General features: G+C 44.1%; 1 protein-coding gene across 3 annotated transcripts in view; it reads left to right on the top strand.

Moving 5' to 3' along the window:
- The window catches only part of LOC124003209 (voltage-dependent L-type calcium channel subunit alpha-1D-like), a 193,903-nt gene that overhangs the window by 77,197 nt on the left and 92,738 nt on the right, over nt 1–23,968 (top strand). For 2 of the 3 annotated variants that reach the window (XM_046311289.1, XM_046311288.1), the window contains 4 exons: nt 101–124; nt 1,560–1,685; nt 1,883–2,049; nt 2,318–2,424. In XM_046311289.1, the coding sequence (XP_046167245.1) occupies nt 101–124; nt 1,560–1,685; nt 1,883–2,049; nt 2,318–2,424 (424 nt within the window). The remainder of the gene's footprint in view (nt 1–100; nt 125–1,559; nt 1,686–1,882; nt 2,050–2,317; nt 2,425–23,968) is intronic. The other variant, XM_046311290.1, reaches the window with a different exon arrangement.

Below are 23,968 nucleotides of genomic sequence, written 5' to 3'. Positions count from 1 at the left end.
TGCCACTCATGGGGTCCCTTTTCCCTCTGTTCTCTCCTCCCATTCTCCTACCTAACAAAATGCTTTCTCTCAACCATCTCTCTGCTTTCTTGGACAAAAGGCGCTACTATGAGACCTATGTTAGGTATGTTACTTTCCTAGGTATGTTTAGAGCAGTATGTGTCCGCCACCACAAGGGGGGACTTTTTATTTGAATTATGTTTTATGGGGCCAGTAAGTGACTAACTGCATCCCTATTAGGGTTGCAAAATTCTGGTAACGTTCCCACAATTCCCAGGTTTTCCAGAAATCCAGATTATGGGAATCCTCCAATTTTTGGGAAAATTACTGGGAATTTTGCAACCCTAATCCATGCTAAATTAGTGGTGGCCATTCATCCCATCTCCCTGTCTCTGCACCACCAGCCATCTGTGGAGTAGTATCCCTTGGCCTAGTAGTCTGATGTTTAATGAAGAGAATGGAAGAGCCTGATTGGCCAGCGCACGGCCTAGCGCCTAGACCAATCTTGCTGTATGCATGTGTCTGCTAAGAGAGGTGAAGTGAAGTGCTTTTGCCTTGGAGGAACTTGGGTGCTCAAACCACATGGATATGAATGGAAACTTACCCTGCTCCCCTTAAACCCTGACTACTTCATGAGGCCAGCAATGACCAGGAGCTCTATAGAAGGCCCTCAGAAATGTCTTTCATTAAAGGGATTGTTAACCAACATTTCAAAATTAAATATTGGTTTCCTTATCCTGCAAGCACTGTTTGGGGAAAAAAGGTGCTATCTAGAACCAAAATGTGTTCTTCAGCTGTCCCCATAGGAGAACCCTTTGAATAACCCTTTTTTGATTCCAGGTAGAACCATTTTGGGTTCTATGTAGAACCCTTTCCACAGAGGGTTCTACATTGAACCAAAAAAAAGAGTTCTACCTGGAGCCTAAAAGGGCTCTCCAATGGGGACAGCTGAATAGGTTTTATGGACAAAACCAGAACATGGATTGATTTCTTCCCTTGTCCATAGACTGCTTGCAGGGTAAGGAAAACAATAGGTCAGTTTGTGATTTGGGTGAGCTACCCCACGGCTGAGATGGGGGATGATGAGAAGTAGATGTAAGTTTTGACACGTCTGATTGAAGACTTCTCAAACAATCATATTACAGGCAACCATGGTTTTCTTTGGAGCGACAAAATTAAGTGTTAAGTGAACGTTGAGTGTTGCTCTTTGGTACTGTATGCATTGTCTGCTGGTCTACAACAGCTTCTACTGTCCCTGTTGTCTCGATGAGGCTGTGGTGGTGGATGAGGAGGACGCTAGTTCTGTTGATTCGCTGCCCCCTGGAGGCTGGAGGTTTGCGTCTGCATGGCAGTGCATGGCCCCGTTCCCCCACAACTTCTCCCGCAGTCCAGCCTCACCAGTGGAGGCTGGTAAAGGGAGGATCGCTCATAGTAATGGCTGGAAACGCTACCATTCTATTCATTCCATTCCAATGAGCCTGTCCTCTGATTTTAAAGTGACACCAGCCTCCACTGCCCACTACCCCCCTCCGATCTCTGACCCTGACCCCTCCCACCAGGTCCCACCGGGGAGACGCCTGCCTTCCCACCATCCGGCGGGAGGAGTTTGATGATGACAGGTTCTCGGGAGAGTACTACAGCGGGGAGGAATTCTACGAGGATGACAGCATGTTGTCAGGAGACAGGTAAAGTAACCGACACTCCACCCTTACAACCTCAGAGAAATGTACCCTGCATATTGTATATACCGTACCTCACGATGTGTTCCTTTCTGCTAGAGCAGGGGTCTCAAACTAGCGGCCACCGAGCCAGATGCGGCCCCCGAGCATATTAAAATAGAATTCAAGTAGTTAATTCACCTCCCAACACCCTATCCTTCCAGGAGGTCCTATATGGAACACGTGGACAGGTACCAGAACAGTGACACGGAGTACGAGACGCCGAGAGGCTACCATCACCCCAACAGTTACTACAACGACGATGAGCAACCCCTCTACCAAGACGGAAGGAGGTCACCTAAGAGACGGATGCTACCTGCCACGCCCCAAGGTAACATCCCTTCTCTCTGCTCTGCCTATTCTTTCTGTCTACAAATAAACTGTTACTAAGGTCAGATAGAACCTAATCTTCGACAGCTATTCACACACACTTTTTTTAAACGGACTTGTCACTGACTTGGTTTTCTCAGATTTTAAAGAGCATGACAGTGTTTTGTTTCTGAATGTGTGTTGATGCCCTTCAGTTGCATGTAGTCGTTGTTTACTGCATGAGTAGTTTAGTTTCACCCTCCTGTCCTGTCCGCCCGTCACTCGTCCAGGTCACAGGAGGCCCTCCTTCAACTTTGAGTGTCTGAGAAGGCAAGGCAGTCAGGACGAGCTGCCACACCAACGCACTGCTCTACCACTGCACCTAATGCAGCACCAGGTAACACACACATACACACACTGATCTACCACTGCACCTAATGCAGCACCAGATAACACACACACACGCGCGCACACACACACACACACACTGCTCTACCACTGCATGAGATGCACCAGCAGGTAACACACACCCCAGTACACAGCTCTGGATCTGCAGCACCATATAGCACACACACTACTAGTGCTGTATGATGCATGAATTGATTTACCAGTGTTGTGCTCTACCAGTGCTTTTAGACCAGTGTGTGTGTTGTTAGACCAGTGTGTGTGTTGTTAGACCAGTGTGTGTGTTATTAGATCAGTGTGTGTTGTTAGACTAGTGTGTGTTTGTTAGAACAGTGTGTGTGTGTGTGTTAGAACAGTGTGTGTGTTAGACCACTGTGTGTGTGTGTGTTATACCAGTGTGTGTGTTGTTAGACCAGTGTGTGTGTTGTTAGACCAGTGTGTGTTGTTATACCAGTGTGTGTGTGTGTTAGACCAGTGTCTGTGTGTTAGACCAGTGTGTGTGTTGTTAGACCAGTTTGTGTGTTGTTAGACAAGTTTGTGTGGTTTTAGACCAGTGTGTGTGTTGTTAGACCAGTGTGTGTGTTGTTAGACCAGTGTGTGTGTTGTTAGACCAGTGTGTGTGTGTTGTTAGACCAGTGTGTGTGTGTGTTAGACCAGTGTGTGTGTTGTTAGATCAGTTTGTGTGTTGTTAGACAGGTTTGTGTGGTTTTAGACCAGTGTGTGTTGTTAGACCAGTTTGTGTGTTGTTAGACAAGTTTGTGTGGTGTTAGACCAGTGTGTGTGTTGTTAGACCAGTGTGTGTTGTTATACCAGTGTGTGTGTGTGTTAGACCAGTGTGTGTGTGTGTTAGACCAGTGTGTGTGTTGTTAGACCAGTTTGTGTGTTGTTAGACAGGTTTGTGTGGTTTTAGACCGGTGTGTGTTGTTAGACTAGTGTGTGTGTTGTTAGACCAGTGTGTGTGTTGTTAGACCAGTGTGTGTGTTGTTAGACCAGTGTGTGTGTTGTTAGACCAGTGTGTGTGTTGTTAGACCAGTGTGTGTGTTGTTAGACCAGTGTGTGTGTTGTTAGACCAGTGTGTGTGTTGTTATACCACTGTGTGTGTTGTTATACCAGTGTGTGTGTTGTTATACCAGTGTGTGTTGTTATACCAGTTTGTGTTGTTAGACCAGTTTGTGTGGTGTTAGACCAGTTTGTGTGGTGTTAGACCAGTTTGTGTGGTGTTAGACCAGTTTGTGTGGTGTTAGACCAGTTTGTGTGGTGTTAGACCAGTGTGTCTTAGACCAGTGTGTGTGTTGGTAGACCAGTGTGTGTGTTGTTAGACCAGTGTGTGTGTTGTTAGACCAGTTTGTGTGTTGTTAGACCAGTGTGTGTTAAACCAGTGTGTGTGTTAGACCAATGTGTGTGTTGTTTGACCAGTTTGTGTGGTTTTAGACCAGTTAGTGTGTGTTGTTACACCAGTGTGTTTGTTGTTAGACAAGTGCGTGTGTTGTTAGACCAGTGTGTGTGTGTTGTTAGACCAGTGTGTGTGTTGTTAGACCAGTTTGTGTGTTGTTCCAGTTTGTGTTGTTAGACCAGTGTGTGTGTGTTAGACCAGTGTGTGTGTTGTTAGACCAGTGTGTGTGGTTTTAGACCAGTATGTGTGTGTTGTTAGACCAGTGTGTGTGGTATTAGACCAGTGTGTGTTAAACCAGTGTGTGTGTGTGTTAGACCAGTGTGTGTGTTGTTAGACCAGTGTTTGTGTTGTTAGACCAGTGTGTTTGTTGTTAGACTAGTTTGTGTGTTGTTAGAGCAGTGTGTGTGTTGTTAGAGCAGTGTGTGTGTTGTTAGACCAGTGTGTATGTTGTTAGACCAGTGTGTGTGTGTGTTAGACCAGTGTGTGTGTGTTAGACCAGTGTGTGTGTTGTTAGACCAGTGTGTGTGTTGTTAGACCAGTTTGTGTGTTGTTAGACAAGTTTGTGTGGTTTTAGACTAGTGTGTGTTGTTAGACCAGTGTGTGTGTTGTTAGACCAGTGTGTGTGTTGTTAGACCAGTGTGTGTGTTGTTAGACCAGTGTGTGTGTGTGGTGTTAGACCAGTGTGTGTGTGTGTGTGTTAGACCAGTGTGTGTGTGTGTTGTTAGATCAGTTTGTATGTTGTTAGACCAGTGTGTATGTTGTTAGAACAGTGTGTGTATGTTAGACCAGTGTGTGTGTGTTAGACCAGTGTGTGTGTTGTTATACCAGTGTGTGTGGTGTTAGACCAGTGTGTGTGTATGTTAGACCAGTGTATGTGTGTTGTTAGATCAGTTTGTATGTTGTTAGACCAGTGTGTATGTTGTTAGAACAGTGTGTGTGTGTTAGACCAGTGTGTGTGTGTTAGACCAGTGTTTGTGTTGTTAGACCAGTGTTTGTGTTGTTAGACCAGTGTGTGTTGTTAGACCAGTGTGTGTGGTTTTAGACCAGTATGTGTGTGTTGTTAGACCAGTGTGTGTGGTATTAGACCAGTGTGTGTGGTTTTAGACCAGTGTGTGTGTGTGTTAGACCAGTGTGTGTGTTGTTAGACCAGTGTGTGTGTTGTTAGACCAGTGTGTTTGTTGTTAGACTAGTTTGTGTGTTGTTAGAGCAGTGTGTGTGTTGTTAGACCAGTGTGTATGTTGTTAGACCAGTTTGTGGGTTGTTAGACCAGTGTGTGTGTTGTTAGACCAGTTTGTGGGTTGTTCCAGTTTGTGTGTTGTTAGACCAGTTTGTGTTGTTAGACCAGTTTGTGTTGTTAGACCAGTGTGTGTGTGTTAGACCAGTGTGTGTGTGTTAGACCAGTGTGTGTGTTGTTAGACCAGTGTGTGTGTTGTTAGACCAGTGTGTGTGTTGTTAGACCAGTGTGTGTTGTTATACCAGTGTGTGTGTGTGTGTGTTAGACCAGTGTGTGTGTGTTAGACCAGTGTGTGTGTTGTTAGACCAGTTTGTGTGTTGTTAGACAAGTTTGTGTGTTGTTAGACCAGTGTGTGTGGTGTTAGACCAGTGTGTGTGGTGTTAGACCAGTGTGTGTGGTGTTAGACCAGTGTGTGTGTATGTTAGACCAGTGTGTGTGTGTTGTTAGATCAGTTTGTATGTTGTTAGACCAGTGTGTATGTTGTTAGAACAGTGTGTGTATGTTAGACCAGTGTGTGTGTGTTAGACCAGTGTGTGTTGTTAGACCAGTGTGTGTGTTGTTAGACCAGAGTGTGTGGTGTTAGACCAGTGTGTGTGGTGTTAGACCAGTGTGTGTGGTGTTAGACCAGTGTGTGTGGTGTTAGACCAGTGTGTGTGGTGTTAGTCCACTGTGTGTGGTGTTAGACCACTGTGTGTGGTGTTAGACCACTGTGTGTGGTGTTAGACCAGTGTGTGTGTATTAGACCAGTGTGTGTGTTAGACCAGTGTGTGTTGTTAGACCAGTGTGTGTTGTTAGACCAGTGTGTGTGTTGTTAGACCAGTTTGTGTGTTGTTAGACCAGGTTTGTGTGGTTTTAGACTAGTGTGTGTTGTTAGACCAGTGTGTGTGTTGTTAGACCAGTGTGTGTGTTGTTAGACCAGTGTGTGTGTTGTTAGACCAGTTAGACCAGTGTGTGTTGTTAGACCAGTGTGTGTTGTTATACCAGTGTGTGTGTGTTGTTATACCAGTGTGTGTGTGTTGTTATACCAGTGTGTGTGTGTTGTTATACCACACCAGTGTGTGTGTGTGTTAGACCAGTGTGTGTGTTGTTAGACCAGTTTGTGTGTTGTTAGACAGGTTTGTGTGGTTTTAGACCAGTGTGTGTGTTGTTAGACCAGTTTGTGTGTTGTTAGACAAGTTTGTGTGGTGTTAGACCAGTGTGTGTGTTGTTAGACCAGTGTGTGTTGTTATACCAGTGTGTGTGTGTGTGTTAGACCAGTGTGTGTGTGTGTTAGACCAGTGTGTGTGTTGTTAGACCAGTTTGTGTGTTGTTAGACAGGTTTGTGTGGTTTTAGACCGGTGTGTGTTGTTAGACCAGTGTGTGTGTTGTTAGACCAGTGTGTGTGTTGTTAGACCAGTGTGTGTTAGACCAGTGTGTTAGACCAGTGTGCGTGTTGTTAGACCAGTTTGTGTGGTGTTAGACCAGTGTGTCTTAGACCAGTGTGTGTGTTGGTAGACCAGTGTGTGTGTTGTTAGACCAGTGTGTGTGTGTTGTTAGACCAGTGTGTGTTTGTTGTTAGACCAGTGTGTGTGTTGTTAGACCAGTTTGTGTGTTGTTCCAGTTTGTGTTGTTAGACCAGTGTGTGTGTGTTAGACCAGTGTGTGTGTTGTTAGACCAGTGTGTGTGGTTTTAGACCAGTATGTGTGTGTTGTTAGACCAGTGTGTGTGGTATTAGACCAGTGTGTGTTAAACCAGTGTGTGTGTGTGTTAGACCAGTGTGTGTGTTGTTAGACCAGTGTTTGTGTTGTTAGACCAGTGTGTTTGTTGTTAGACTAGTTTGTGTGTTGTTAGAGCAGTGTGTGTGTTGTTAGACCAGTGTGTATGTTGTTAGACCAGTGTGTGTGTGTGTTAGACCAGTGTGTGTGTGTTAGACCAGTGTGTGTGTTGTTAGACCAGTTTGTGTGTTGTTAGACAAGTTTGTGTGGTTTTAGACTAGTGTGTGTTGTTAGACCAGTGTGTGTGTTGTTAGACCAGTGTGTGTGTTGTTAGACCTGTGTGTGTGTTGTTAGACCAGTGTGTGTGTGTGGTGTTAGACCAGTGTGTGTGTGTGTGTGTTAGACCAGTGTGTGTGTGTGTGTGTTAGACCAGTGTGTGTGTTGTTAGACCAGTGTGTATGTTGTTAGAACAGTGTGTGTATGTTAGACCAGTGTGTGTGTGTTAGACCAGTGTGTGTGTTGTTATACCAGTGTGTGTGGTGTTAGACCAGTGTGTGTGTATGTTAGACCAGTGTATGTGTGTTGTTAGATCAGTTTGTATGTTGTTAGACCAGTGTGTATGTTGTTAGAACAGTGTGTGTGTGTTAGACCAGTGTGTGTGTGTTAGACCAGTGTTTGTGTTGTTAGACCAGTGTTTGTGTTGTTAGACCAGTGTGTGTGTTGTTAGACCAGTGTGTGTGTTGTTAGACCAGTGTGTGTGTTGTTAGACCAGTTTGTGGGTTGTTCCAGTTTGTGTGTGTTGTTAAATCAGTTTGTATGTTGTTAGACCAGTGTGTATGTTGTTAGAACAGTGTGTGTATGTTAGACCAGTGTGTGTGTGTGTTAGACCAGTGTGTGTTGTTAGACCAGTGTGTGTGTTGTTAGACCAGTGTGTGTGGTGTTAGACCAGTGTGTGTGTGTGTTAGACCAGTGTGTGTGTGTTGTTAGATCAGTTTGTATGTTGTTAGACCAGTGTGTATGTTGTTAGAACAGTGTGTGTATGTTAGACCAGTGTGTGTGTGTTAGACCAGTGTGTGTTGTTAGACCAGAGTGTGTGTTGTTAGACCAGAGTGTGTGTTGTTAGACCAGAGTGTGTGTTGTTAGACCAGAGTGTGTGTTGTTAGTCCACTGTGTGTGGTGTTAGTCCACTGTGTGTGGTGTTAGTCCACTGTGTGTGGTGTTAGTCCACTGTGTGTGGTGTTAGACCAGTGTGTGTTGTTAGACCAGTGTGTGTTGTTAGACCAGTGTGTGTTGTTAGACCAGTGTGTGTTGTTGTTTGACCAGTTTGTGTGGTGTTAAACCAGTTTGTGTGCTGTTAGACCAGTTTGTGTGTTGTTAGACCAGTGTGTGTGTTAGACCAGTTTGTGTGGTGTTAGACCAGTGTGTGTTTGTGTTAGACCAGTGTGTGTGTGTTGTTAGACCAGTGTGTGTGTGTTGTTAGATCAGTTTGTATGTTGTTAGACCAGTGTGTATGTTGTTAGAACAGTGTGTGTATGTTGTTAGAACAGTGTGTGTATGTTAGACCAGTGTGTATGTTGTTAGACCAGTGTGTGTGTGTGTTAGACCAGTGTGTGTGTTGTTAGACCAGTTTGTGTGTTGTTAGACAAGTTTGTGTGGTTTTAGACTAGTGTGTGTTGTTAGACCAGTGTGTGTGTTGTTAGACCAGTGTGTGTGTTGTTAGACCAGTGTGTGTGTTGTTAGACCAGTGTGTGTGTGTGGTGTTAGACCAGTGTGTGTGTGTGTGTGTTAGACCAGTGTGTGTGTGTGTTGTTAGATCAGTTTGTATGTTGTTAGACCAGTGTGTATGTTGTTAGAACAGTGTGTGTATGTTAGACCAGTGTGTGTGTGTTAGACCAGTGTGTGTGTTGTTATACCAGTGTGTGTGGTGTTAGACCAGTGTGTGTGTATGTTAGACCAGTGTATGTGTGTTGTTAGATCAGTTTGTATGTTGTTAGACCAGTGTGTATGTTGTTAGAACAGTGTGTGTGTGTTAGACCAGTGTGTGTGTGTTAGACCAGTGTTTGTGTTGTTAGACCAGTGTTTGTGTTGTTAGACCAGTGTGTGTTGTTAGACCAGTGTGTGTGTTGTTAGACCAGTGTGTGTGTTGTTAGACCAGTTTGTGGGTTGTTCCAGTTTGTGTGTGTTGTTAAATCAGTTTGTATGTTGTTAGACCAGTGTGTATGTTGTTAGAACAGTGTGTGTATGTTAGACCAGTGTGTGTGTGTGTTAGACCAGTGTGTGTTGTTAGACCAGTGTGTGTGTTGTTAGACCAGTGTGTGTGGTGTTAGACCAGTGTGTGTGTATGTTAGACCAGTGTGTGTGTGTTGTTAGATCAGTTTGTATGTTGTTAGACCAGTGTGTATGTTGTTAGAACAGTGTGTGTATGTTAGACCAGTGTGTGTGTGTTAGACCAGTGTGTGTTGTTAGACCAGTGTGTGTTGTTAGACCAGTGTGTGTGTTGTTAGACCAGTGTGTGTGTTGTTAGACCAGTGTGTGTGTTGTTAGACCAGTGTGTGTGGTGTTAGTCCACTGTGTGTGGTGTTAGTCCACTGTGTGTGGTGTTAGTCCACTGTGTGTGGTGTTAGTCCACTGTGTGTGGTGTTAGTCCACTGTGTGTGGTGTTAGACCAGTGTGTGTTGTTAGACCAGTGTGTGTTGTTAGACCAGTGTGTGTTGTTAGACCAGTGTGTGTTGTTGTTTGACCAGTTTGTGTGGTGTTAAACCAGTTTGTGTGCTGTTAGACCAGTTTGTGTGTTGTTAGACCAGTGTGTGTGTTAGACCAGTTTGTGTGGTGTTAGACCAGTGTGTGTTTGTGTTAGACCAGTGTGTGTGTGTTGTTAGACCAGTGTGTGTGTGTTGTTAGATCAGTTTGTATGTTGTTAGACCAGTGTGTATGTTGTTAGAACAGTGTGTGTATGTTAGACCAGTGTGTGTGGTGTTAGACCAGTGTGTGTGGTGTTAGACCAGTGTGTGTGTATGTTAGACCAGTGTGTGTGTGTTGTTAGATCAGTTTGTATGTTGTTAGACCAGTGTGTATGTTGTTAGAACAGTGTGTGTATGTTAGACCAGTGTGTGTGTGTTAGACCAGTGTGTGTTGTTAGACCAGAGTGTGTGTTGTTAGACCAGTGTGTGTGGTGTTAGTCCACTGTGTGTGGTGTTAGTCCACTGTGTGTGGTGTTAGTCCACTGTGTGTGGTGTTAGTCCACTGTGTGTGGTGTTAGACCAGTGTGTGTTGTTAGACCAGTGTGTGTTGTTAGACCAGTGTGTGTTGTTAGACCAGTTTGTGTGGTGTTAAACCAGTTTGTGTGCTGTTAAACCAGTTTGTGTGCTGTTAGACCAGTTTGTGTGTTGTTAGACCAGTGTGTGTGTTAGACCAGTTTGTGTGGTGTTAGACCAGTGTGTGTTTGTGTTAGACCAGTGTGTGTGTGTTGTTAGACCAGTGTGTGTGTTGTTAGACCAGTGTGTGTGGTGTTAGACCAGTGTGTGTGGTGTTAGACCAGTGTGTGTGGTGTTAGACCAGTGTGTGTGGTGTTAGACCAGTGTGTGTGGTGGTAGACCAGTGTGTGTGGTGGTAGACCAGTGTGTGTGGTGGTAGACCAGTGTGTGTGGTGGTAGACCAGTGTGTGTGGTGTTAGACCAGTGTGTGTGGTGTTAGACCACTGTGTGTGGTGTTAGACCACTGTGTGTGGTGTTAGACCACTGTGTGTGGTGTTAGACCACTGTGTGTGGTGTTAGACCAGTGTGTGTGGTATTAGACCAGTGTGTGTTGTTAGACCAGTGTGTGTTGTTAGACCAGTGTGTGTTGTTAGACCAGTGTTTGTGTTGTTAGACCAGAGTGTGTGTTGTTTTACCAGTTTGTGTGGTGTTAAACCAGTTTGTGTGCTGTTAGACCAGTTTGTGTGTTGTTAGACCAGTGTGTGTGTTGTTAGACCAGTGTGTGTGTGTGTTAGACCAGTGTGTGTGTGTTGTTAGACCAGTGTGTATATTTGTTAGAACAGTGTGTGTGTGTTAGACCAGTGTGTGTGTGTTAGACCAGTGTGTGTGTTGTTATACCAATGTGTGTGGTGTTAGACCAGTGTGTGTGTATGTTAGACCAGTGTATGTGTGTTGTTAGATCAGTTTGTATGTTGTTAGACCAGTGTGTATGTTGTTAGAACAGTGTGTGTGTGTTAGACCAGTGTGTGTGTGTTAGACCAGTGTTTGTGTTGTTAGACCAGTGTGTATGTTGTTAGAACAGTGTGTGTATGTTAGACCAGTGTGTGTGTGTTAGACCAGTGTGTGTGTTGTTATACCAGTGTGTGTGGTGTTAGACCAGTGTGTGTGTATGTTAGACCAGTGTATGTGTGTTGTTAGATCAGTTTGTATGTTGTTAGACCAGTGTGTATGTTGTTAGAACAGTGTGTGTGTGTTAGACCAGTGTGTGTGTGTTAGACCAGTGTTTGTGTTGTTAGACCAGTGTTTGTGTTGTTAGACCAGTGTGTGTGTTGTTAGACCAGTGTGTGTGTTGTTAGACCAGTGTGTGTGTTGTTAGACCAGTTTGTGGGTTGTTCCAGTTTGTGTGTGTTGTTAAATCAGTTTGTATGTTGTTAGACCAGTGTGTATGTTGTTAGAACAGTGTGTGTATGTTAGACCAGTGTGTGTGTGTGTTAGACCAGTGTGTGTTGTTAGACCAGTGTGTGTGTTGTTAGACCAGTGTGTGTGGTGTTAGACCAGTGTGTGTGTATGTTAGACCAGTGTGTGTGTGTTGTTAGATCAGTTTGTATGTTGTTAGACCAGTGTGTATGTTGTTAGAACAGTGTGTGTATGTTAGACCAGTGTGTGTGTGTTGTTAGACCAGTGTGTGTGTGTTGTTAGATCAGTTTGTATGTTGTTAGAACAGTGTGTATGTTGTTAGAACAGTGTGTGTGTGTGTTTAGACCAGTGTGTGTGTATGTTAGACCAGTGTGTGTGTGTTGTTAGATCAGTTTGTATGTTGTTAGACCAGTGTGTATGTTGTTAGAACAGTGTGTGTATGTTAGACCAGTGTGTGTGTGTTAGACCAGTGTGTGTTGTTAGACCAGAGTGTGTGTTGTTAGACCAGAGTGTGTGTTGTTAGACCAGTGTGTGTGTTGTTAGACCAGTGTGTGTGGTGTTAGACCAGTGTGTGTGGTGTTAGACCAGTGTGTGTGGTGTTAGTCCACTGTGTGTGGTGTTAGTCCACTGTGTGTGGTGTTAGTCCACTGTGTGTGGTGTTAGTCCACTGTGTGTGGTGTTAGACCAGTGTGTGTTGTTAGACCAGTGTGTGTTGTTAGACCAGTGTGTGTTGTTAGACCAGTGTGTGTTGTTGTTTGACCAGTTTGTGTGCTGTTAGACCAGTTTGTGTGCTGTTAGACCAGTTTGTGTGTTGTTAGACCAGTGTGTGTGTTAGACCAGTTTGTGTGGTGTTAGACCAGTGTGTGTTTTGTTAGACCAGTGTGTGTTGTTAGGTGTTAGACCAGTGTGTGTGGTGTTAGACCAGTGTGTGTGGTGTTAGACCAGTGTGTGTGGTGTTAGACCAGTGTGTGTGGTGGTAGACCAGTGTGTGTGGTGGTAGACCAGTGTGTGTGGTGGTAGACCAGTGTGTGTGGTGGTAGACCAGTGTGTGTGGTGTTAGACCAGTGTGTGTGGTGTTAGACCAGTGTGTGTGTTGTTAGACCAGTGTGTGTGTGTTGTTAGACCAGTGTGTGTGTGTGTTAGACCAGTGTGTGTGTGTTGTTAGATCAGTTTGTATGTTGTTAGACCAGTGTGTATGTTGTTAGAACAGTGTGTGTATGTTAGACCAGTGTGTGTGTGTGTTAGACCAGTGTGTGTGTTGTTAGACCAGTTTGTGTGTTGTTAGACAGGTTTGTGTGGTTTTAGACCAGTGTGTGTGTGTTAGACCAGTGTGTGTTGTTAGACCAGTGTGTGTTGTTAGACCAGTGTGTGTGTTGTTAGACCAGAGTGTGTGTTGTTAGACCAGTGTGTGTGTTGTTAGACCAGTGTGTGTGGTGTTAGACCACTGTGTGTGGTGTTAGTCCACTGTGTGTGGTGTTAGTCCACTGTGTGTGGTGTTAGTCCACTGTGTGTGGTGTTAGTCCACTGTGTGTGGTGTTAGTCCACTGTGTGTGGTGTTAGTCCACTGTGTGTGGTGTTAGTCCACTGTTAGACCAGTGTGTGTTGTTAGACCAGTGTGTGTTGTTAGACCAGTGTGTGTTGTTAGACCAGTGTGTGTTGTTGTTTGACCAGTTTGTGTGGTGTTAAACCAGTTTGTGTGCTGTTAGACCAGTTTGTGTGTTGTTAGACCAGTGTGTGTGTTAGACCAGTTTGTGTGGTGTTAGACCAGTGTGTGTTTGTGTTAGACCAGTGTGTGTGTGTTGTTAGACCAGTGTGTGTGTGTTGTTAGATCAGTTTGTATGTTGTTAGACCAGTGTGTATGTTGTTAGAACAGTGTGTGTATGTTAGACCAGTGTGTGTGGTGTTAGACCAGTGTGTGTGGTGTTAGACCAGTGTGTGTGTATGTTAGACCAGTGTGTGTGTTGTTAGATCAGTTTGTATGTTGTTAGACCAGTGTGTATGTTGTTAGAACAGTGTGTGTATGTTAGACCAGTGTGTGTGTGTTAGACCAGTGTGTGTTGTTAGACCAGAGTGTGTGTTGTTAGACCAGTGTGTGTGTTGTTAGACCAGTGTGTGTGGTGTTAGTCCACTGTGTGTGGTGTTAGTCCACTGTGTGTGGTGTTAGTCCACTGTGTGTGGTGTTAGACCAGTGTGTGTTGTTAGACCAGTGTGTGTTGTTAGACCAGTGTGTGTTGTTAGACCAGTTTGTGTGGTGTTAAACCAGTTTGTGTGGTGTTAAACCAGTTTGTGTGCTGTTAGACCAGTTTGTGTGTTGTTAGACCAGTGTGTGTGTTAGACCAGTTTGTGTGGTGTTAGACCAGTGTGTGTTTGTGTTAGACCAGTGTGTGTGTGTTGTTAGACCAGTGTGTGTGTTGTTAGACCAGTGTGTGTGGTGTTAGACCAGTGTGTGTGGTGTTAGACCAGTGTGTGTGGTGTTAGACCAGTGTGTGTGGTGTTAGACCAGTGTGTGTGGTGTTAGACCAGTGTGTGTGGTGGTAGACCAGTGTGTGTGGTGGTAGACCAGTGTGTGTGGTGGTAGACCAGTGTGTGTGGTGTGACCAGTTAGACCAGTGTGTGTGGTGTTAGACCACTGTGTGTGGTGTTAGACCACTGTGTGTGGTGTTAGACCACTGTGTGTGGTGTTAGACCACTGTGTGTGGTGTTAGACCAGTGTGTGTGGTATTAGACCAGTGTGTGTTGTTAGACCAGTGTGTGTTGTTAGACCAGTGTGTGTTGTTAGACCAGTGTTTGTGTTGTTAGACCAGAGTGTGTGTTGTTTTACCAGTTTGTGTGGTGTTAAACCAGTTTGTGTGCTGTTAGACCAGTTTGTGTGTTGTTAGACCAGTGTGTGTGTTGTTAGACCAGTGTGTGTGTGTGTTAGACCAGTGTGTGTGTGTTGTTAGACCAGTTTGTATGTTGTTAGACCAGTGTGTATATTTGTTAGAACAGTGTGTGTGTGTTAGACCAGTGTGTGTGTGTTAGACCAGTGTGTGTGTTGTTATACCAATGTGTGTGGTGTTAGACCAGTGTGTGTGTATGTTAGACCAGTGTATGTGTGTTGTTAGATCAGTTTGTATGTTGTTAGACCAGTGTGTATGTTGTTAGAACAGTGTGTGTGTGTTAGACCAGTGTGTGTGTGTTAGACCAGTGTTTGTGTTGTTAGACCAGTGTGTATGTTGTTAGAACAGTGTGTGTATGTTAGACCAGTGTGTGTGTGTTAGACCAGTGTGTGTGTTGTTATACCAGTGTGTGTGGTGTTATACCAGTGTGTGTGGTGTTAGACCAGTGTGTGTGTATGTTAGACCAGTGTATGTGTGTTGTTAGATCAGTTTGTATGTTGTTAGACCAGTGTGTATGTTGTTAGAACAGTGTGTGTGTGTTAGACCAGTGTGTGTGTGTTAGACCAGTGTTTGTGTTGTTAGACCAGTGTTTGTGTTGTTAGACCAGTGTGTGTGTTGTTAGACCAGTGTGTGTGTTGTTAGACCAGTGTGTGTGTTGTTAGACCAGTTTGTGGGTTGTTCCAGTTTGTGTGTGTTGTTAAATCAGTTTGTATGTTGTTAGACCAGTGTGTATGTTGTTAGAACAGTGTGTGTATGTTAGACCAGTGTGTGTGTGTGTTAGACCAGTGTGTGTTGTTAGACCAGTGTGTGTGTTGTTAGACCAGTGTGTGTGGTGTTAGACCAGTGTGTGTGTATGTTAGACCAGTGTGTGTGTGTTGTTAGATCAGTTTGTATGTTGTTAGACCAGTGTGTATGTTGTTAGAACAGTGTGTGTATGTTAGACCAGTGTGTGTGTGTTGTTAGACCAGTGTGTGTGTGTTGTTAGATCAGTTTGTATGTTGTTAGAACAGTGTGTATGTTGTTAGAACAGTGTGTGTATGTTAGACCAGTGTGTGTGGTGTTAGACCAGTGTGTGTGTATGTTAGACCAGTGTGTGTGTGTTGTTAGATCAGTTTGTATGTTGTTAGACCAGTGTGTATGTTGTTAGAACAGTGTGTGTATGTTAGACCAGTGTGTGTGTGTTAGACCAGTGTGTGTTGTTAGACCAGAGTGTGTGTTGTTAGACCAGAGTGTGTGTTGTTAGACCAGTGTGTGTGTTGTTAGACCAGTGTGTGTGGTGTTAGACCAGTGTGTGTGGTGTTAGTCCACTGTGTGTGGTGTTAGTCCACTGTGTGTGGTGTTAGTCCACTGTGTGTGGTGTTAGTCCACTGTGTGTGGTGTTAGACCAGTGTGTGTTGTTAGACCAGTGTGTGTTGTTAGACCAGTGTGTGTTGTTAGACCAGTGTGTGTTGTTGATTGACCAGTTTGTGTGCTGTTAGACCAGTTTGTGTGCTGTTAGACCAGTTTGTGTGTTGTTAGACCAGTGTGTGTGTTAGACCAGTTTGTGTGGTGTTAGACCAGTGTGTGTTTGTGTTAGACCAGTGTGTGTGTGTTGTTAGACCAGTGTGTGTGGTGTTAGACCAGTGTGTGTGGTGTTAGACCAGTGTGTGTGGTGTTAGACCAGTGTGTGTGGTGTTAGACCAGTGTGTGTTGGTAGACCAGTGTGTGTGGTGGTAGACCAGTGTGTGTGGTGGAGACCAGTGTGTGTGGTGGTAGACCAGTGTGTGTGGTGTTAGACCACACCAGTGTGTGTGGTGTTAGACCAGTGTGTGTGTTGTTAGACCAGTGTGTGTGTGTTGTTAGACCAGTGTGTGTGTGTGTTAGACCAGTGTGTGTGTGTTGTTAGATCAGTTTGTATGTTGTTAGACCAGTGTGTATGTTGTTAGAACAGTGTGTGTATGTTAGACCAGTGTGTGTGTGTGTTAGACCAGTGTGTGTGTTGTTAGACCAGTTTGTGTGTTGTTAGACCGGTTTGTGTGGTTTTAGACCAGTGTGTGTTGTTAGACCAGTTTGTGTGTTGTTAGACAAGTTTGTGTGGTGTTAGACCAGTGTGTGTGTTGTTAGACCAGTGTGTGTTGTTATACCAGTGTGTGTGTGTGTTAGACCAGTGTGTGTGTGTGTTAGACCAGTGTGTGTGTTGTTAGACCAGTTTGTGTGTTGTTAGACAGGTTTGTGTGGTTTTAGACCGGTGTGTGTTGTTAGACCAGTGTGTGTGTTGTTAGACCAGTGTGTGTGTTGTTAGACCAGTGTGTGTGTTGTTAGACCACTGTGTGTGTTGTTAGACCACTGTGTGTGTTGTTAGACCACTGTGTGTGTTGTTATACCAGTGTGTGTTGTTAGACCAGTTTGTGTTGTTAGACCAGTTTGTGTTGTTAGACCAGTTTGTGTGGTGTTAGACCAGTTTGTGTGGTGTTAGACCAGTGTGTCTTAGACCAGTGTGTGTGTTGGTAGACCAGTGTGTGTGTTGTTAGACCAGTGTGTGTGTTGTTAGACCAGTGTGTGTGTTGTTAGACCAGTTTGTGTGTTGTTAGACCAGTGTGTGTGTGTGTGTTAGACCAATGTGTGTGTTGTTTGACCAGTTTGTGTGGTTTTAGACCAGTTAGTGTGTGTTGTTACACCAGTGTGTTTGTTGTTAGACAAGTGCGTGTGTTGTTAGACCAGTGTGTGTGTGTTGTTAGACCAGTGTGTGTGTTGTTAGACCAGTTTGTGTGTTGTTCCAGTTTGTGTTGTTAGACCAGTGTGTGTGTGTTAGACCAGTGTGTGTGTTGTTAGACCAGTGTGTGTGGTTTTAGACCAGTATGTGTGTGTTGTTAGACCAGTGTGTGTGGTATTAGACCAGTGTGTGTTAAACCAGTGTGTGTGTGTGTTAGACCAGTGTGTGTGTTGTTAGACCAGTGTTTGTGTTGTTAGACCAGTGTGTTTGTTGTTAGACTAGTTTGTGTGTTGTTAGAGCAGTGTGTGTGTTGTTAGACCAGTGTGTATGTTGTTAGACCAGTGTGTGTGTGTGTTAGACCAGTGTGTGTGTGTTAGACCAGTGTGTGTGTTGTTAGACCAGTTTGTGTGTTGTTAGACAAGTTTGTGTGGTTTTAGACTAGTGTGTGTTGTTAGACCAGTGTGTGTGTTGTTAGACCAGTGTGTGTGTTGTTAGACCAGTGTGTGTGTTGTTAGACCAGTGTGTGTGTGTGGTGTTAGACCAGTGTGTGTGTGTGTGTGTTAGACCAGTGTGTGTGTGTGTGTTGTTAGATCAGTTTGTATGTTGTTAGACCAGTGTGTATGTTGTTAGAACAGTGTGTGTATGTTAGACCAGTGTGTGTGTGTGTTAGACCAGTGTGTGTGTTGTTAGACCAGTTTGTGTGTTGTTAGACAGGTTTGTGTGGTTTTAGACCAGTGTGTGTTGTTAGACCAGTTTGTGTGTTGTTAGACAAGTTTGTGTGGTGTTAGACCAGTGTGTGTGTTGTTAGACCAGTGTGTGTTGTTATACCAGTGTGTGTGTGTGTTAGACCAGTGTGTGTGTGTGTTAGACCAGTGTGTGTGTTGTTAGACCAGTTTGTGTGTTGTTAGACAGGTTTGTGTGGTTTTAGACCGGTGTGTGTTGTTAGACCAGTGTGTGTGTTGTTAGACCAGTGTGTGTGTTGTTAGACCAGTGTGTGTGTTGTTAGACCAGTGTGTGTGTTGTTAGACCACTGTGTGTGTTGTTAGACCACTGTGTGTGTTGTTATACCAGTGTGTGTTGTTAGACCAGTTTGTGTTGTTAGACCAGTTTGTGTTGTTAGACCAGTTTGTGTGGTGTTAGACCAGTTTGTGTGGTGTTAGACCAGTTTGTGTGGTGTTAGACCAGTGTGTCTTAGACCAGTGTGTGTGTTGGTAGACCAGTGTGTGTGTTGTTAGACCAGTGTGTGTTGTTAGACCAGTGTGTGTGTTGTTAGACCAGTTTGTGTGTTGTTAGACCAGTGTGTGTTAAACCAGTGTGTTGTTAGACCAATGTGTGTGTTGTTTGACCAGTTTGTGTGGTTTTAGACCAGTTAGTGTGTGTTGTTACACCAGTGTGTTTGTTGTTAGACAAGTGTGTGTTGTTAGACCAGTGTGTGTGTGTTGTTAGACCAGTGTGTGTGTTGTTAGACCAGTTTGTGTGTTGTTCCAGTTTGTGTTGTTAGACCAGTGTGTGTGTGTTAGACCAGTGTGTGTGTTGTTAGACCAGTGTGTGTGGTTTTAGACCAGTATGTGTGTGTTGTTAGACCAGTGTGTGTGGTATTAGACCAGTGTGTGTGTTGTTAGACCAGTGTGTGTGTTGTTAGACCACTGTGTGTGTTGTTAGACCACTGTGTGTGTTGTTAGACCACTGTGTGTGTTGTTATACCAGTGTGTGTTGTTAGACCAGTTTGTGTTGTTAGACCAGTTTGTGTTGTTAGACCAGTTTGTGTGGTGTTAGACCAGTTTGTGTGGTGTTAGACCAGTGTGTCTTAGACCAGTGTGTGTGTTGGTAGACCAGTGTGTGTGTTGTTAGACCAGTGTGTGTGTTGTTAGACCAGTGTGTGTGTTGTTAGACCAGTTTGTGTGTTGTTAGACCAGTGTGTGTTAAACCAGTGTGTGTGTTAGACCAATGTGTGTGTTGTTTGACCAGTTTGTGTGGTTTTAGACCAGTTAGTGTGTGTTGTTACACCAGTGTGTTTGTTGTTAGACAAGTGCGTGTGTTGTTAGACCAGTGTGTGTGTGTTGTTAGACCAGTGTGTGTGTTGTTAGACCAGTTTGTGTGTTGTTCCAGTTTGTGTTGTTAGACCAGTGTGTGTGTGTTAGACCAGTGTGTGTGTTGTTAGACCAGTGTGTGTGGTTTTAGACCAGTATGTGTGTGTTGTTAGACCAGTGTGTGTGGTATTAGACCAGTGTGTGTTAAACCAGTGTGTGTGTGTGTTAGACCAGTGTGTGTGTTGTTAGACCAGTGTTTGTGTTGTTAGACCAGTGTGTTTGTTGTTAGACTAGTTTGTGTGTTGTTAGAGCAGTGTGTGTGTTGTTAGACCAGTGTGTATGTTGTTAGACCAGTGTGTGTGTGTGTTAGACCAGTGTGTGTGTGTTAGACCAGTGTGTGTGTTGTTAGACCAGTTTGTGTGTTGTTAGACAAGTTTGTGTGGTTTTAGACTAGTGTGTGTTGTTAGACCAGTGTGTGTGTTGTTAGACCAGTGTGTGTGTTGTTAGACCAGTGTGTGTGTTGTTAGACCAGTGTGTGTTGTTAGACCAGTGTGTGTGTGTGTGTTAGACCAGTGTGTGTGTGTGTGTTAGATCAGTTTGTATGTTGTTAGACCAGTGTGTATGTTGTTAGAACAGTGTGTGTATGTTAGACCAGTGTGTGTGTGTGTTAGACCAGTGTGTGTGTTGTTAGACCAGTTTGTGTGTTGTTAGACAGGTTTGTGTGGTTTTAGACCAGTGTGTGTTGTTAGACCAGTTTGTGTGTTGTTAGACAAGTTTGTGTGGTGTTAGACCAGTGTGTGTGTTGTTAGACCAGTGTGTGTTGTTATACCAGTGTGTGTGTTAGACCAGTGTGTGTGTTGTTAGACCAGTGTGTGTGTTGTTAGACCAGTTTGTGTGTTGTTAGACAGGTTTGTGTGGTTTTAGACCGGTGTGTGTTGTTAGACCAGTGTGTGTGTTGTTAGACCAGTGTGTGTGTTGTTAGACCAGTGTGTGTGTTGTTAGACCAGTGTGTGTGTTGTTAGACCACTGTGTGTGTTGTTAGACCACTGTGTGTGTTGTTATACCAGTGTGTGTTGTTAGACCAGTTTGTGTTGTTAGACCAGTTTGTGTTGTTAGACCAGTTTGTGTGGTGTTAGACCAGTTTGTGTGGTGTTAGACCAGTTTGTGTGGTGTTAGACCAGTGTGTCTTAGACCAGTGTGTGTGTTGGTAGACCAGTGTGTGTGTTGTTAGACCAGTGTGTGTGTTGTTAGACCAGTGTGTGTGTTGTTAGACCAGTTTGTGTGTTGTTAGACCAGTGTGTGTTAAACCAGTGTGTGTGTTAGACCAATGTGTGTGTTGTTTGACCAGTTTGTGTGGTTTTAGACCAGTTAGTGTGTGTTGTTACACCAGTGTGTTTGTTGTTAGACAAGTGCGTGTGTTGTTAGACCAGTGTGTGTGTGTTGTTAGACCAGTGTGTGTGTTGTTAGACCAGTTTGTGTGTTGTTCCAGTTTGTGTTGTTAGACCAGTGTGTGTGTGTTAGACCAGTGTGTGTTGTTAGACCAGTGTGTGTGGTTTTAGACCAGTATGTGTGTGTTGTTAGACCAGTGTGTGTGGTATTAGACCAGTGTGTGTTAAACCAGTGTGTGTGTGTGTTAGACCAGTGTGTGTGTTGTTAGACCAGTGTTTGTGTTGTTAGACCAGTGTGTTTGTTGTTAGACTAGTTTGTGTGTTGTTAGAGCAGTGTGTGTGTTGTTAGACCAGTGTGTATGTTGTTAGACCAGTGTGTGTGTGTGTTAGACCAGTGTGTGTGTGTGTTAGACCAGTGTGTGTGTGTTAGACCAGTGTGTGTGTAGACCAGTGTGTGTGTTAGACCAGTTTGTGTGTTGTTAGACAAGTTTGTGTGGTTTTAGACTAGTGTGTGTTGTTAGACCAGTGTGTGTGTTGTTAGACCAGTGTGTGTGTTGTTAGACCAGTGTGTGTGTTGTTAGACCAGTGTGTGTGTGTGGTGTTAGACCAGTGTGTGTGTGTGTGTGTTAGACCAGTGGTGTGTGTGTTGTTAGATCAGTTTGTATGTTGTTAGACCAGTGTGTATGTTGTTAGAACAGTGTGTGTATGTTAGACCAGTGTGTGTGTGTTAGACCAGTGTGTGTGTTGTTATACCAGTGTGTGTGGTGTTAGACCAGTGTGTGTGTATGTTAGACCAGTGTATGTGTGTTGTTAGATCAGTTTGTATGTTGTTAGACCAGTGTGTATGTTGTTAGAACAGTGTGTGTGTGTTAGACCAGTGTTTGTGTTGTTAGACCAGTGTTTGTGTTGTTAGACCAGTGTTTGTGTTGTTAGACCAGTGTGTGTGTTGTTAGACCAGTGTGTGTGGTTTTAGACCAGTATGTGTGTGTTGTTAGACCAGTGTGTGTGGTATTAGACCAGTGTGTGTGGTTTTAGACCAGTGTGTGTGTGTGTTAGACCAGTGTGTGTGTTGTTAGACCAGTGTGTGTGTTGTTAGACCAGTGTGTTTGTTGTTAGACTAGTTTGTGTGTTGTTAGAGCAGTGTGTGTGTTGTTAGACCAGTGTGTATGTTGTTAGACCAGTTTGTGGGTTGTTAGACCAGTGTGTGTGTTGTTAGACCAGTTTGTGGGTTGTTCCAGTTTGTGTGTTGTTAGACCAGTTTGTGTTGTTAGACCAGTTTGTGTTGTTAGACCAGTGTGTTGTGTTAGACCAGTGTGTGTGTGTTAGACCAGTGTGTGTGTTGTTAGACCAGTGTGTGTGTTGTTAGACCAGTGTGTGTGTTGTTAGACCAGTGTGTGTTGTTATACCAGTGTGTGTGTGTGTGTGTTAGACCAGTGTGTGTGTGTTAGACCAGTGTGTGTGTTGTTAGACCAGTTTGTGTGTTGTTAGACAAGTTTGTGTGTTGTTAGACCAGTGTGTGTGGTGTTAGACCAGTGTGTGTGGTGTTAGACCAGTGTGTGTGGTGTTAGACCAGTGTGTGTGTATGTTAGACCAGTGTGTGTGTGTTGTTAGATCAGTTTGTATGTTGTTAGACCAGTGTGTATGTTGTTAGAACAGTGTGTGTATGTTAGACCAGTGTGTGTGTGTTAGACCAGTGTGTGTTGTTAGACCAGTGTGTGTGTTGTTAGACCAGAGTGTGTGGTGTTAGACCAGTGTGTGTGTTGTTAGACCAGTGTGTGTGGTGTTAGACCAGTGTGTGTGGTGTTAGTCCACTGTGTGTGGTGTTAGTCCACTGTGTGTGGTGTTAGACCACTGTGTGTGGTGTTAGACCACTGTGTGTGGTGTTAGACCAGTGTGTGTGGTATTAGACCAGTGTGTGTTGTTAGACCAGTGTGTGTTGTTAGACCAGTGTGTGTTGTTAGACCAGTGTGTGTGTTGTTAGACCAGTTTGTGTGTTGTTAGACAAGTTTGTGTGGTTTTAGACTAGTGTGTGTTGTTAGACCAGTGTTAGACCAGTGTGTGTGTTGTTAGACCAGTGTGTGTGTTGTTAGACCAGTGTGTGTGTTGTTAGACCAGTGTGTGTTGTTATACCAGTGTGTGTGTGTTGTTATACCAGTGTGTGTGTGTTGTTATACCAGTGTGTGTGTGTTGTTATACCACACCAGTGTGTGTGTGTGTTAGACCAGTGTGTGTGTTGTTAGACCAGTTTGTGTGTTGTTAGACAGGTTTGTGTGGTTTTAGACCAGTGTGTGTGTTGTTAGACCAGTTTGTGTGTTGTTAGACAAGTTTGTGTGGTGTTAGACCAGTGTGTGTGTTGTTAGACCAGTGTGTGTTGTTATACCAGTGTGTGTGTGTGTGTTAGACCAGTGTGTGTGTGTGTTAGACCAGTGTGTGTGTTGTTAGACCAGTTTGTGTGTTGTTAGACAGGTTTGTGTGGTTTTAGACCGGTGTGTGTTGTTAGACCAGTGTGTGTGTTGTTAGACCAGTGTGTGTGTTGTTAGACCAGTGTGTGTGTTGTTAGACCAGTGTGCGTGTTGTTAGACCAGTTTGTGTGGTGTTAGACCAGTGTGTCTTAGACCAGTGTGTGTGTTGGTAGACCAGTGTGTGTGTTGTTAGACCAGTGTGTGTGTGTTGTTAGACCAGTGTGTGTTTGTTGTTAGACCAGTGTGTGTGTTGTTAGACCAGTTTGTGTGTTGTTCCAGTTTGTGTTGTTAGACCAGTGTGTGTGTGTTAGACCAGTGTGTGTGTTGTTAGACCAGTGTGTGTGGTTTTAGACCAGTATGTGTGTGTTGTTAGACCAGTGTGTGTGGTATTAGACCAGTGTGTGTTAAACCAGTGTGTGTGTGTGTTAGACCAGTGTGTGTGTTGTTAGACCAGTGTTTGTGTTGTTAGACCAGTGTGTTTGTTGTTAGACTAGTTTGTGTGTTGTTAGAGCAGTGTGTGTGTTGTTAGACCAGTGTGTATGTTGTTAGACCAGTGTGTGTGTGTGTTAGACCAGTGTGTGTTGTTAGACCAGTTTGTGTGTTGTTAGACAAGTTTGTGTGGTTTTAGACTAGTGTGTGTTGTTAGACCAGTGTGTGTGTTGTTAGACCAGTGTGTGTGTTGTTAGACCAGTGTGTGTGTTGTTAGACCAGTGTGTGTGTGTGGTGTTAGACCAGTGTGTGTGTGTGTGTGTTAGACCAGTGTGTGTGTGTGTTGTTAGACCAGTGTGTGTGTTGTTAGACCAGTGTGTATGTTGTTAGAACAGTGTGTGTATGTTAGACCAGTGTGTGTGTGTTAGACCAGTGTGTGTGTTGTTATACCAGTGTGTGTGGTGTTAGACCAGTGTGTGTGTATGTTAGACCAGTGTATGTGTGTTGTTAGATCAGTTTGTATGTTGTTAGACCAGTGTGTATGTTGTTAGAACAGTGTGTGTGTGTTAGACCAGTGTGTGTGTGTTAGACCAGTGTTTGTGTTGTTAGACCAGTGTTTGTGTTGTTAGACCAGTGTGTGTGTTGTTAGACCAGTGTGTGTGTTGTTAGACCAGTGTGTGTGTTGTTAGACCAGTTTGTGGGTTGTTCCAGTTTGTGTGTGTTGT

Source organism: Oncorhynchus gorbuscha, linkage group LG18, assembly GCF_021184085.1.
Source record: "Oncorhynchus gorbuscha isolate QuinsamMale2020 ecotype Even-year linkage group LG18, OgorEven_v1.0, whole genome shotgun sequence".
Classification (NCBI taxonomy): domain Eukaryota; kingdom Metazoa; phylum Chordata; class Actinopteri; order Salmoniformes; family Salmonidae; genus Oncorhynchus; species Oncorhynchus gorbuscha.
The sequence above is the reverse complement of the archived record's forward strand: the minus strand, read 5'-3'. Positions and strand labels throughout refer to the sequence as shown.